Source organism: Sinohyriopsis cumingii, chromosome 1 (genome assembly GCF_028554795.1).
Source record: "Sinohyriopsis cumingii isolate HCF-2022 chromosome 1, ASM2855479v2, whole genome shotgun sequence".
Lineage (NCBI taxonomy): Eukaryota > Metazoa > Mollusca > Bivalvia > Unionida > Unionidae > Sinohyriopsis > Sinohyriopsis cumingii.
The window spans coordinates 48,661,729-48,675,365 of record NC_142961.1 but is presented as its reverse complement, the minus strand read 5'-3'; the positions used below and the strand labels follow the sequence as shown (position 1 = coordinate 48,675,365).

The window sequence follows — 13,637 nt, the reverse complement described above, 5'->3', positions numbered from 1 at the left end:
GGAGCATAAGTTTCTAGATGGGGTGTACATACAGGTGAGGTCAGAAAGGTAGCATAGTAAAAAGATTTTTTGTTTAATTCTGGATCGAATTGGTAGCGATTGAAGGTTACAGAACAGCTGTGAGGGGTGCTCAGTTTTATAGCGTTAATGGCAATTGTGTAAATTAAAAAATGGCATAGTTCATTCTGTCGATTCGAAATTTATAAACTGGATATTGTATAAAGATCTTTTAAAAGTTTATTAACAGCGATAATTTATCAAAATCCTACACAGATCACTATATATGTAACCTTTCCGACGAGAAGCATATTTTCCCGACTCAATACAATTTTAACAGTCAGTTCCCTCTCCATGTACCAAACGATTTCAGGTAAGGAAAAAGTCCTGATGTGGGAAATTTATATCATGTAAGAAATTATGAAACCTCCGTTCAAGCGAGAAGAAATTACCCAATTTTTAACGACTCAAGATCGGATCGATTTAGATCAGTTTTCAACAATGAATGACTGGCAGTCATATCACTCTTTTTTCGACAAAGCTGAAAATATTTGATAAACTGGTGGTACAATTTATTGGGTTTCAAATATTACATTCGTAAATTGTTTAAAAAGTTTACAGTTGATTTTAGTTAAATTTAATTGTTCAATTTAATCAACGCCGCTTTTTAATTACTGCTACATTGTGGAAAGAATAACAAAGTTCCAGAGGGTAATAATTTCGTTACATTGCCTATTGACACGGTGTATTTCTGTATTTCCTGAGGCATTAGCGGAAACAAATAAAAAGTTATTAGAGTAGTAAGAAACCCTGGCACAATGTCATAAACAGTAAACTAATAATGCACACATACTGTTACGACTCTATGGTCTTAAATTATGTAACAGAAAGACGTTAAACCACAATTTTAGCTAAATCAACAAATAATTTACCTAGAATACAAAGTGAACATGCAAAATATATTTACATCTTTGGGGATTAGATCCCAATTAATTCTACATCCCCAAGTCCAAAAGTATAGAATGTTCCGAATGAACTCCAGCAATCTGGAATTCCTGATGTACCACAATGATGTAATTCAGGATGTCTTTGAATGACTTCTCAATGGTCCTAATATAGTGTTTTTGTCTAAAAACTCAATGAGCGCTTTGTAATTCCAATGAATAATTTGAATAAATAATTCCTCTTAAATTATATCTAAACACAATTAAAACTGATTTATACAGACTAATCATAAACAGAAATGAATAATTTTTTACCTAGTCTCCGTTATATACAAACTGGCACAAAACCAATGATGTCACAGAATATTATGGAAAATAAAATTGCAAACGCGTTTAGGCCTTGAACTTAATTTTTAATAAACATCTTGTTTTACACTCATAATTATGACAAATGTCAGGTAGCAAAACATGACAAAACATCAGGTACACAATACAAATTAAATATACATAACAATACACACACGTAGTCTATATTGTTTTAATAACGAAAGTCTTTCTATGTTTATAAAACGTTTCGGACATTTCGCCTTCAACAGTGGTCTATGAATGTAAACATCTGCATGGTTATGACACGGATACAGTCTAGTGTCGCAGACACAAATGTACGCTATGCATAATTTTGCCAGGAAATGAGAATACAATTCATTTGGGGAAATTAGTCTTGTTAGAGATGTTTAGCTTTCTAATCGAAAATGAATCTTCCTTTACCTATCAATACGACTACCTTATTTACCACACACTTCCTCAATATTCCCTCAGTAACTTTCACTAAATAATGTAATGCATTATTGTTCTTATGAAGAAAAAAAATGACGAATATACATCGATACAAAATACCTTACATCAGATAGTTTTGGCGTAGCGAAGTGTTGTGTATTTCAATAATCAAAAGGTGGCTAGATATAAACACTGATTTTTTTGAGAATGCCACATTAAATAGATTAGGACATTACAGTTTCGGGCACTTCGAAATTTTTAGTTTGAACTAAAAGTAGCCCTCTGCGAACAATCCAAAAGAATTCTCCTTTAGATAGTAGAAGTAATACCGGATACTAAAAATTCGTTCAGAATGTAATATAGCGCTGTTTATATGTGGCAACAATTTTGGTGATGAAGCATTCATTTCTTCTGGAGACGATTTTCATGAGGCCTTTTACATGTATCCCTTAAACCTTTGGCTGAAATAGCAAAATCCCAATGCTATAAATTCTTTCGATTTTGACAGTATCTATTTGTTTATTTCTGTCAGTCAGACTGCTTGTCGGTCTAATAGCTTAGATAAAGGGCCATACAAGAACAAACTGAAAAACTATTGGCAGTTAGGCAAAGGGATAAATTTTAAATTTCCTGACGTAAGTAATGAAATGCTTTCAATTGGTAGGTGGAGAATGGGATTACGTGTTGTTCAGCACTGTAAGGTCCCTGCCTGAGTACATGATAGAACGCAATCCAACATTAGGCTGGTGCAAGCAGAACCTTGGATTTATCACTGACCACCATCAGATCAACGTTGCTCTCACCAGGGCCAGAAAAGGGATTGTCATTGTGGGTAAGTATTAGGAACATTAGAAACAACAAAACATTATACCAGCGTAACCACTCTGCATAGTATTGCATTTATTTCATCAAATAAAACACGGTTGAGTAAATATAACTAGAGCGGTAACAAGTAAAAATATGCCTTGTTACCCTGTCTTTCTTGGCAAGCAACTCATCTAGTCTGATGGGCACAAACACACACACACACACACACACACACACACACACACACACACACACACACAAATAGAGAAACAAACGCTGGAAACATGAATAACCGTTAACCGTTACCTCATTAAAGATATACCAAGTTTCTTACAGGAAACCGGAACCTGCTTCAGTGCGATGAAGTGTGGAAGCGACTTATCAACCAGTATGAAGAGAGAGGATGCATCACTACTGCTGCGCAATTCCCACGTAAAATTCGCCAGAAACGTGGGCGTAAAAACAAACGGTCAATGGAGATGAATTAGAAAACTATCAGCGTATGCATTTGGTTGAATGTAATGAAAGTTTTTTTTCTCCAGATCCCTTTCTATACTAATTTTAAGAGAAGTTATTATATATTAATATCACGGATTCGACATGTTGTAAATTAAATATATGGGCGATTGTTCTTGATAATTGTTTTCAGAATTACAAACTTGATATTTCCTACTCATTTCTTTTCATCCCAATACATATCGAACCATTTAAGATATCTTTGTTGTGTATTTAATAGTAGCAATATTTGCGCACATTGTCTGTGGGTCTTTGTCTATGCTGTTCTTGCATCAATGTATCTTTTTACGAGTATTTATAATTGTATTATTTTTTTGTTGAGAAATAAGTTTGTACCTGTTTAGGCATGTCTTCACGATCACAATTCTCTGTATATAATACTTTCTGTATTCATTTCTTATCAAAAGATATTTTTCATACCGTAATCTACCATCACATAAAACACAATCAGGTCTGGGTCTATGCAGCATGTTTGGAATAATCAGTAGAACAAATAACATAGACCCTTATCTCTCGGAGCATTATGCAATAGCCAGTCAGTTGGACCACTTGTAAGCGAATAAAGACAGTATTTCAGACACACGATTGTAGCAGAATATTTCTATATTAACAGCTGCAAATAATAAACAGTATCCATACTGTGTACAGCCGTTTTAGCTCCTTGAAATCATCGTTTAGAGAATTCATAATCAATTAGTGTTAATTGTAAGGTTCTCTGTGCTACCTTTAGCGTCTCTAATTTACGCATATTCAGTGTTTCGGAGATTATATTTGAATAATTAAGGTTCCTTTTGATGGAATTTAATGCTGAACCAACGCCATGTAAAATCAAAAGTTCATTTTTTTGTGCTTTTTACTTTATCATCATTGTTTGCTTTTTATGGGTCTTTTCCACACAAGAGTAGATATTTCGAGGTTGTAGCATAACATCATTTTATGAAAAGGTTCTGTGTTTAGTTTGCATCGCGTTATACCATTTATTTTGCAAAAAATAAATTCTTGCTATAATTAGTGATGATGATATAAGCAGTAGTTTTTTTTTTCATTTATGATTTAAGTAGTAAAAACATGGGATATTGAAATAAAAATAAAATTGGTATCAGTCTGGCAATATATTCATATAAATCATGAAAAATCAATTATTGTTTGAATCTTCAGGAAAACACAAGACTAATAGGGTAATGTACAGACAATGTGTACATTAAATTACCTTCTTCTTTCATGACTTTATGACTTATGCCTTTGTTAATATGTGCAAACGGTATTGACAAAAGTAAACTTGAGAGAGAGAGAGAGAGAGAGATGTGCGTATGAATGAGAAATCAGCTATTAATCATTATCTGAATGATCACCTGTACGTACTGTTCTTATACTTTATTATAACATGTCATTTTATTCACGTCACAAAAACGTTTGAAATAATCTTTTGTTGCATACACATAATCTGTTACGTCATAAAATAAGTTGTCATATTTGTAGATACTATTTTGTACACAAGACAGACAGATTCACCATTAATGAAATAACATGTATGGATTAATGTATCGGATTTGCAGACTACAGACGGGTAAAATACAATATTACTTTATTTTTAAATATCTGGAGAATTGTTTTGTGCTAATGTAAACATACATTAGCAATCTGCACTTCCACTGACTATTCTTTTTCTATACTGTATGTAGATAGAAAAAAAATCTGTGATATTTAATACTACAGTTTATAATTTTAATATTATAGTTTATTAATGGGATTTTATAAAAGAGTAGAGATTTCGACGTTGTAGCATAACATCATTTTATGAAAAGGTTCTGTGTTTAGTTTGCATCGCGTTATACCATTTATTTTGCAAAATAATTTCTTGCTATAATTAGTGATGATGATATAAGCAGTAGTTTCGTTCATTAACGATTTATGTAGTAAAAATATGGCATATTGAAATAAAAATAAAATTGGTATCAGTTTGGCAATATATTCATATAATTCATGAAAAATCAATTATTGTTTTAATCTTCAGGAAAACACAAGCCTGATATGTAAGGTACAGACAATGTGTACATAAATTACCTCCTTCTTTCATGATTTTATGACTTATGCCTTTGATAATATGTACAAAAGGTATTGACAAAAGTAAGCTTGAGAGAGAGAGAGAGAGAGAGAGAGATGTGCGTATGAATGAAAAATCAACTATTAATCATTATCTGAATGATCAGCTGTACGTACTGTTCTTGTACTTTATTATAACGTCATTTTATTCACGTCACAAAAACGTTTGAAATAATCTTTTGTTGCATACACATAATCTGTGACGTCATAAAATAAGTTGTCATATTTGTAGATACTATTTTGTACACAAGACAGACAGATTCACCATTAATGAAATAACATGTATGGATTAATGTATCGGATTTGCAGACTACACACGGGTAGAATACCGTATCATTTTGTTTTTAAATATCTGGAGACTTGTTTTGTGTTAATGTAAACATAAATTAGCAATCTGCACTTCCACTGATTTGTCTTTTTCTATACTGTATGTAAATATAAATAAATCTGTGATATTTAATACTACAGTTTATAATTTTAATATTATATTTTATAAATGGGATTCTATAAAAATGTTTCTGCATACTATTATCCAAAATATATCCGCTTATTTTCTTTTCACCCCATCCCTTTAAATGATTAAATACATTTCATATACATTTATTTTCTCACAACAGCATTAAGTATTTTCTGAATGTTTCATGCTGTGGATGTTCTTCAACTTATTTTTGGATGGACATGTTTTTATTTTAGGATATTATTTAATAAATTGGACACTAATCGACTCAGTTACAAGTAAATCATTTTGTATCAACTACCTAATATGAAGATTATTTCAATTATTTACATGATTGGTGAAGATTATTTGAATTATGTACATGACTGATGAAGATTATTTGAATTATGTACATGACTAGTGAAGAAATAAAAAAAGAATATATATTAAATGCATTTTACCTTCTTGCCATGTATACAAGTATGACTTCCAATATTTGTATGCAATATGTATGGAAATGGTGTTTGGTATTGAGAATGTGTCCTATAACATCAAAGCGAGTATATTTATCAGGAGTGTAATTTCCTTTGGATACACAGAGAAACACAGAGTTGTGATATTTAATTTTCATTAGAAATTGTTACATCTAAATAACATGATTCCAAGATGAGCAACTAACCATACTTTTAAGATGATTGTCAAGGTAACACGTCGCAAAATTGTGCAAAATTATCACCCCGAAATTGTCCTCTGCAAAAGAAAGAAGTAAAGAATTCTGAATATGTTTCTAGGTGAAGCCTTCTCTTGGGAAATAATAATAATAATTACAGAATTCATGTGAAAACACAATCGCATGCTATATCTACAAGAGTTCCGGTGTTTGTAGCAATGGCAGCGGTCAAGGACATAATTTCTCACCTTTGAAACCACCAGATATCAAAACAAAGTTCTATTAGCCATTAGTAAGCCTACATTTTCAAATGTTTAAAGATCTAAGAAGTCGAACCAGTTAAAAGATTGGTAAGAAAAAGCTCATTCTACAAACATAACCATTATCCTCCTTTCTTGCTTCATCAGGAACCTCAACTCTTCGTGTAATGCAAGAATATCGCTCAAATGACATTGAAAGCATATATTAAGCTAAATTTCATAACACAAGGAGGTGAGAATTACACCGAGATGCTACTCTAATGAAAAAAGTGGACCATGAACCAATCTTACACATGAAATACATGTACAAGTAGCATAATTAAACTATTTGCTCTCTTGATACTGATTTCAAATCAAATTTCTGTACAGAATTATCGCTACAAATATATTATTGTCTTTAAAATTGGTATAGAAGATAGTATTAATAATATATATATTTAGGCAGCTACCTGTGGTAGTGGTGGTGGTGGTGTATGGGAATGTTGCATAGTTCAGAAGTTTTGGACAGACTTTATGCCATGGTTATCAAAAAACGAACTCTTATAAAAAAATATAATTTTTCTAAAGTAAGTGTTTCGTTTCGTGTAATATAATAGACAGGAGACAGATGGTGTTTCTAAGTTTATACTAATCTATACAAAGAATTACATCTATAAGAACAAGTTTTTGTAATGTGCAATTCAATTCCTCAGATGTTATATTTTAAACAAGCACTAAACAACATTAATTTATTCGAAAAATACAACGTTTAATGATTTTTTTTTCTTGGTTAAAACATTTCTGAAGAAAAGGATGCCTTTCATAAAAGTAGAACAAGATGTTCCTCGAGTTAGTTTCGTCAAATATCATGTCAAGTTAATATGGTCCTAAACAAGAGTCTTTGTTATGAACATAATGACAAACAATGTGAACAAAGGTATATTATATTGTTTACAGTTCAGCCTCTCCCAAACTTGACAAGTTATGATATAACAAAACATAAGAATATCATTCACAAGTCAATGAAAGCTTATCGCATGATACGTGTATGCACACCAGCTCCAAACTTATACATGCCTTTTTCATGGTTCATGGTCATCTTTGACACAAAGTGATATAGTACAAATTGAAGCCCTTTCCCCCGTGATAATTTTGAAACAAAAATAGTGTTCTAAACATCTTGATGCAGTTCAAAACAGTTGACATCCAAGGCATTTTTATAGACAATGTATTTGCCTTGAACCTGCGTGTCTGTTGCTATGGGTGACCAGAACTGCTTACTAGCCGATTGTTGGTGTTCACTCACTAGATAAAGCAAAGTAACTATAGAAGGTCAGACGCCTCACATCAGCTTCAAGAACAACACTAGCCCGAAACTACCTAATTAACTAATTTATCCATATAATTAATTGTTAAACAATAATAACTTAAGAAGTTACGTCATAGCGATAAGTTAAGAAATTCGACAGGGGCAAGTTTACGCAATTATCCCTTGCTATCCGTAAAGTCACCAAAGCGCATACAAAGTACTTTTATTACATGCGGATGTAACTCGGGATGATGGATTGTTTGACTGCACACACTCCATTTATTTTCATGAATATACCAGATTTGGCTTTTCGTTTTGACTTTATTATGAGGTTGCCTATTTAATTGTTTTAATTGCTTGTGATTAAAGGCATACTCCGTCTAGGAATTTACTCTAAGTAAATTCAAACATTTTGTGCAATTTATCTAAATTTATTAACGCCATCAAAAGTTTTAATTTTTCTCATTTCTTGTACAAATATAGACATTGTAGCAGTCCATTATACACAAAGAATGTATCTCTAAAACAGTATGTTCCTATTAGATGGAACTGTGATTGACTACATACGTTTTAATAGAAATTAGGAATTGTTTGCAAAATAAATAAATAAGTCGATACAATGCATGGGATGAGTAGATTTTTGTTATTGGTATATATCATTGTGTCCTTCCTAGTATGTTTGGTATTAAAATCCAAACCACAAAAAGCTTATTTGTATTCAAACTTGAAACTCCTCAAATTTAACTCTTCGGTGACTAACATCAAGTATTTAGTCTTGATGAAGAATGTGCGTATTGTGTTACTTAGCTTTGAAGACTATGTATTGTACTATGTTATTTTGAGCGAGATGTTACTAAAAAATCACACGCAAAAGACACAAGAAACTTATCATAGCTGCCTATTCTTGATCGTTTCTGAAGCCATAAATAAACTCAGAGAAGCTAGAAAGATTTCTCCACCACGTGTTTCTACACGTCACACAAAATATATTTCCTTATTTTGCTGAACTGTCTTTAATGCGCCCAAACTTGTTGATCTAGAGTGTTGAAATTAAAGACTCGAAAAAAGAAGGAAGGTATATAACCAGACAAATGACTAAAGCCTTCTCTATCTAGTAATACAATATGGTGGCAATAAGTATGACTTTCCTGTCTCTTGTTGGTCATTAAGATTGTTCTGTGGTACAAACGGATACAGATGTTCACTGGTATAGCGAATTATTTGCTGTTATAAATATCTGGTCTTAAACCAAGTAACAGAAAAGATCGATACCAACAAGCTTAGTAAAATTATTTACGTAGAATACAAAGTGAAAATGTAAAAGGAAATTACAGTATTCTGAATAGAATCTCAAATAGTCCTAAAAACTTTTATCTCAAGTAAAAAATTATAGAATGTTCTGAAGGCATTCTGGTGGTTAATTCCAATATTGAATTTGCTGATGTGTCAATAGTCTTAAATGTGCTGATGTACTAAAAGTCTTGATGTATCACAATGACATAATCCAAAGTATCCTTTAATGAATAAAAAACTTAATTCAAAAATAGTGATTTAGTCCTAAAATTGATGAACAGTTTGTAATTCTAGTGATTAATTTAAACAAATAAATCCTTCCAAATTATAACTGAACATAACTAAAAGACGGATTCCACTATGGATGTTAAGATATGAATGAACAACTATGATGTAAACATTCTTAGCATAAAAGCATTCGACACAATAAGAGGACCGAGGATGAGGGTCAAAAGTTCATTTTAAGAAGATTCTAAGTTGTGAACAAGGTCAGGGGTTTTTACTTAAATTTTAGGAAGGAACATAACAAAAAATCAGGTAGACCAGGAATTTCCAAGGGGCAAACCCAATGTTCTGAGCTCAAATCCTAGTAAAAATGTTTAAAAATGACAATAGTCAGGAAGGCCCAATTTTCTACCCTTAGTTATGGACATAGCTCAATCACAAAATACAAATTAAATATACGAAACAGACCTGGTTAAGTCCGGCTCGCTGCATATGTGCTGTCAGTTCTTTGTCAACATCGTAAAAGTACACCAACGGGTTTTAGATGCCTTTTTACGTGAGATAATGTCCTCAGAAAAGTACGACTGGAAAAAAACATTTCTGTTTGAGCAATTAAAATCTTGAAGTACTGATGACAAATTGGAATAGATTTTTGTTTGTTTACAATAAGTGAAACCCACAAATGACAGATTTTCAAAAGTGCAGCAGGTTGCCCATGCTGTTTGTGCAAATGTTGATGCTAACACAGGGATAATCAATGTACTCACAAGTCTATTGACATGGAGGCCAGCCAGAGACTGAATATAATCATTTCATAGACCTATATGACTTTTTCTCAGATATCTTGACTTAGATTCCATTGTACGTGACTATTCTGAGATTTCACCGGCACTTTATTAACGTAATCTTGTCAGGCATGGTAATTCGCAAGATACTGCGATCCAAAATGAAGTTAACAGACTACTTAAAATTTGCAAGCGTAAAATAACCTTTATATTTTGAATGGTAGCCATGGGCATGATATGAACTTTGGCGCAACATCATGTCGGCATATCTCTGTCATAGAAAATTCATTACCTTCTGCACCTGCATATCGATAATTTTAGTAATTTGGAGTTAGACCCACTCTGCACAGACAAACATGTTAAGTTAACAGCAATTATGAAATTGAACAATAAATTAACATGCCAACCGAGTATAGTCAATATATCAGGTCCAATATGAGAGAAAATAGAATGTCTTATAACGTTTTTTATTTCAAGACAATTAAAGACATTAACAGTATGCAACTACTGCTAAAGGAGAATAATGCATGCAACTGACGTCATATCGGTTCAGTAGATTGGATCATTGTCGAGTAGTTTTACTTTAAATTCAATGACAGTGCATACAGTATTTATCGTGTCAAAATGATGGCAATTAATTTATTTTCAAGTATAATCGGATCTTCTCACGATATATATATATATATATATATATATATATATATATATATATATATATATATATATATATATATATGTGTGTGTGTGTGTGTGTGTGTGTATCTATGTATGTATGTATAAACACTATGATAAGCACACATACTTTTGAATGTATTTTTTACGCTTTGTTTGGTAAGTATATTTGTAAACAATTATGTAAAAGTATTGTAATTTTTTCACGATATGAAGGTAACATGATCAAAGGAATTATGAGATGTATGTACCTACAAAGGCACTTGCTGACCTGAAGTTGAACACAGTACATTAAAACCCGTATATCGATTGTATATTGTTTTATGGACTTTAAGCTATAATGCACATTAGATTAAGCGCACATATATCGACTGTCTATTGTTGGGGCTGATCACGGTCCATGACGTGACGCACTACATCGTACTAAATTATCGCTTTTTCGGCATGATAAACTTTGATAGCTCATGACAAAGTTGTTGTCATGTATATCTTTTCTGGTAGAATGACAACCTTTTCTTGAAAAAATCTCAGGTAAAATATATGTATTTTTGAAAAAGTCATTAGAGAAACTGGAAAATGACTGCATTTCACCTTAAATTTCAATTGAACACTGACTTACTAAGGCGAAGCTTGTAAAAATACCTTTTTCTTCTTCAAATAACATCTAGTGTTTGTCTCTACGATCAATTTATATTTGTATTTCCATCTCCTTGACGTATTCACTTCTGTGACTAATCAGTTTTAGAAAGTCACCGATACACATTTTAATCATTTTATCAATAGTTATAATATAGTATTTCTAAAGTTCAGACATAATAAATGTGACAAATTTGAATTTATATGCATTGTATGAGAACGGAAATACATAAATATATCAAAGAGTGAAATCCTAAGTGTATTAAACCACGTACTAAATAATGGAAGTGACATATTCCCTCCCATCTCCTTCTCAGATGACATGATTGAGATCGGATTAAATTGTTTTTCTGAAACCCAGATATTATGAGAATATAGTCAGATTCTTTATACCACAGAGATATTGAATTTTTAACGTGTTATAAACATTCAGCAATATGTTGGCACTTCCGGAAACATATTTAGACCAGTTGGCATGAAATAAGGATTTAATTTTTGTGACACTAGACACGTGAAAAAACTCTTTCTCTGTGGTGTAGTAGAATAATATGTTGAACCAAGTCCAGTAATAGAACATGCCATTTCGTGTGACTGGTAACATGTATATTTTAACCCATTGAATTGCTGTGTACTCAAGTGAATCTACCTGCTTTCCCTGTCCTTGATGGCATCTGTTCGCTTATGTTTATTAACATGAGCGAATGCGATACTTGTCAGCCTTTATATCAGTGGTTCTTAACCCATGGTTTGCGACTAAAAGCAACTGGATCGTCAGGCTGTTTTGAGTGGGTCGCCGAGATCAACCTTAATAGTTTGAAATCTTTTACCCAAGCAGTTTTTAGCATTTGATAGTTGGCGAGGCTAAAACCACAAACTAATCTGAGTTGCTGCCCAGAAAGGATGGGAACCTCTGCTTTACATGAAAGGTAAGACATTAACTTACCTATCTACAGTATTTTTGAGGATTTAACATTTATTGTGTTACGTTCATTGAAGCGGATCATACAGTTTACACCGAGTTTTTTTGGGGTTCATAATTAAATGAACGTAATAAAACTAATCGGTCAATCCTTATAATTAAATTTTACATCTTGTAAAGACAAAATTACAATTATTTTTTAAAAAAATATATTAAATAAATCATTCTAAATTGTCCAGGAGTGCATGAATTCAGCCAATCGGAAGACGGCAGCCAGTTCCCTGACGACAAGTTATAAACTGATCCTTGGTCACTGAAATCAATATATGAGCAGCTTCCAATGAACTGTATAGTCCATTTAACTAAAGTGAAATCCATGGATGAGAAAATATGCATACAAGTAAACTGTAACATTAATTTCGATTTGTCTAATTTCTTTTGCCCCTATTTCCTGACATCTACGTTTGCGAGTAGCGATGACTTGTCCTAGCAGGTATATAACACTCACTATTGAAATAAATTAATTCTTAAGCTTTTGCAATACTTTCTATAGTTTACTGGAAGTTACAAGTATGTTTATTTAACAAGAATATGTGTATGGACTGCATCAAAACACTCACAATTAAATTAAGTCAGCTTGACAAGACCTCAGAGCTAAGCTCTTGATAAAGTGTAAAAGGAGGAGATGGCTGTTTGTGATAGCTATCAGTGACCAATTGTGTTTTCTTTTTAACAAAAGCGAAGCAGTTGTTGTTTATCATTTTTCAAGAAATACCCTCAACAAATGACAAATGAATGGGCCGCAAGCACCTATCAAAATGTGCGTTTGTGTGCATCCAACCGTGTGTGTGTGTGTGTGTGTGTGTGTGTGTGTGATTTGGATTTTTAACGTAGCTTTAGCAATTGTTCAGTCATATCGCTATGATGTCTGCATTGTGGCAGTTTATATAGGTGTCTAACACTGGATCATAATGCGGCAGACATGTAGCATCATCCTGAATGTAACTTGTGTTGTTCTTTTTCATATGCTGCCTGGGAGCGGCCTGAGAAATATTGTATGACTAATGTTGTGTTCTGTTCTTTTCAGCCTATAGACGAAGATCGGCATGTCCAGATTTTAGAGTCTTATAGACAGCTTTGCTCTCTATTGCATTAGAACGAAATCCAAAGTCAAAGATAGGAATATAAGCATGGATTAGCTGGATTTAGGAAAACGATTGATATCAGCTTAAAGACCGAGGCACCGCCATAAAATGGTTGGTACACCAGTTTATCTCAGTCTAAAGGCGACTGTCATCAATTAGACTTC

The 13,637-nt window shown here is 32.6% G+C and overlaps 1 protein-coding gene across 2 annotated transcripts in view; it reads left to right on the top strand.

Annotated features, from left to right (window-relative positions):
* The window catches only part of LOC149806828 (3'-5' exoribonuclease HELZ2-like), a 32,991-nt gene extending 26,960 nt beyond the window's left edge, over positions 1-6,031 (top strand). For both annotated transcript variants that reach the window (XM_089958202.1, XM_089958198.1), the window contains 2 exons: positions 2,383-2,550; positions 2,862-6,031. In XM_089958202.1, the coding sequence (XP_089814328.1) occupies positions 2,383-2,550; positions 2,862-3,013 (320 nt within the window). In that variant the 3' untranslated portion in view covers positions 3,014-6,031. The remainder of the gene's footprint in view (positions 1-2,382; positions 2,551-2,861) is intronic.
* Positions 6,032-13,637: the final 7,606 nt, after the last annotated feature.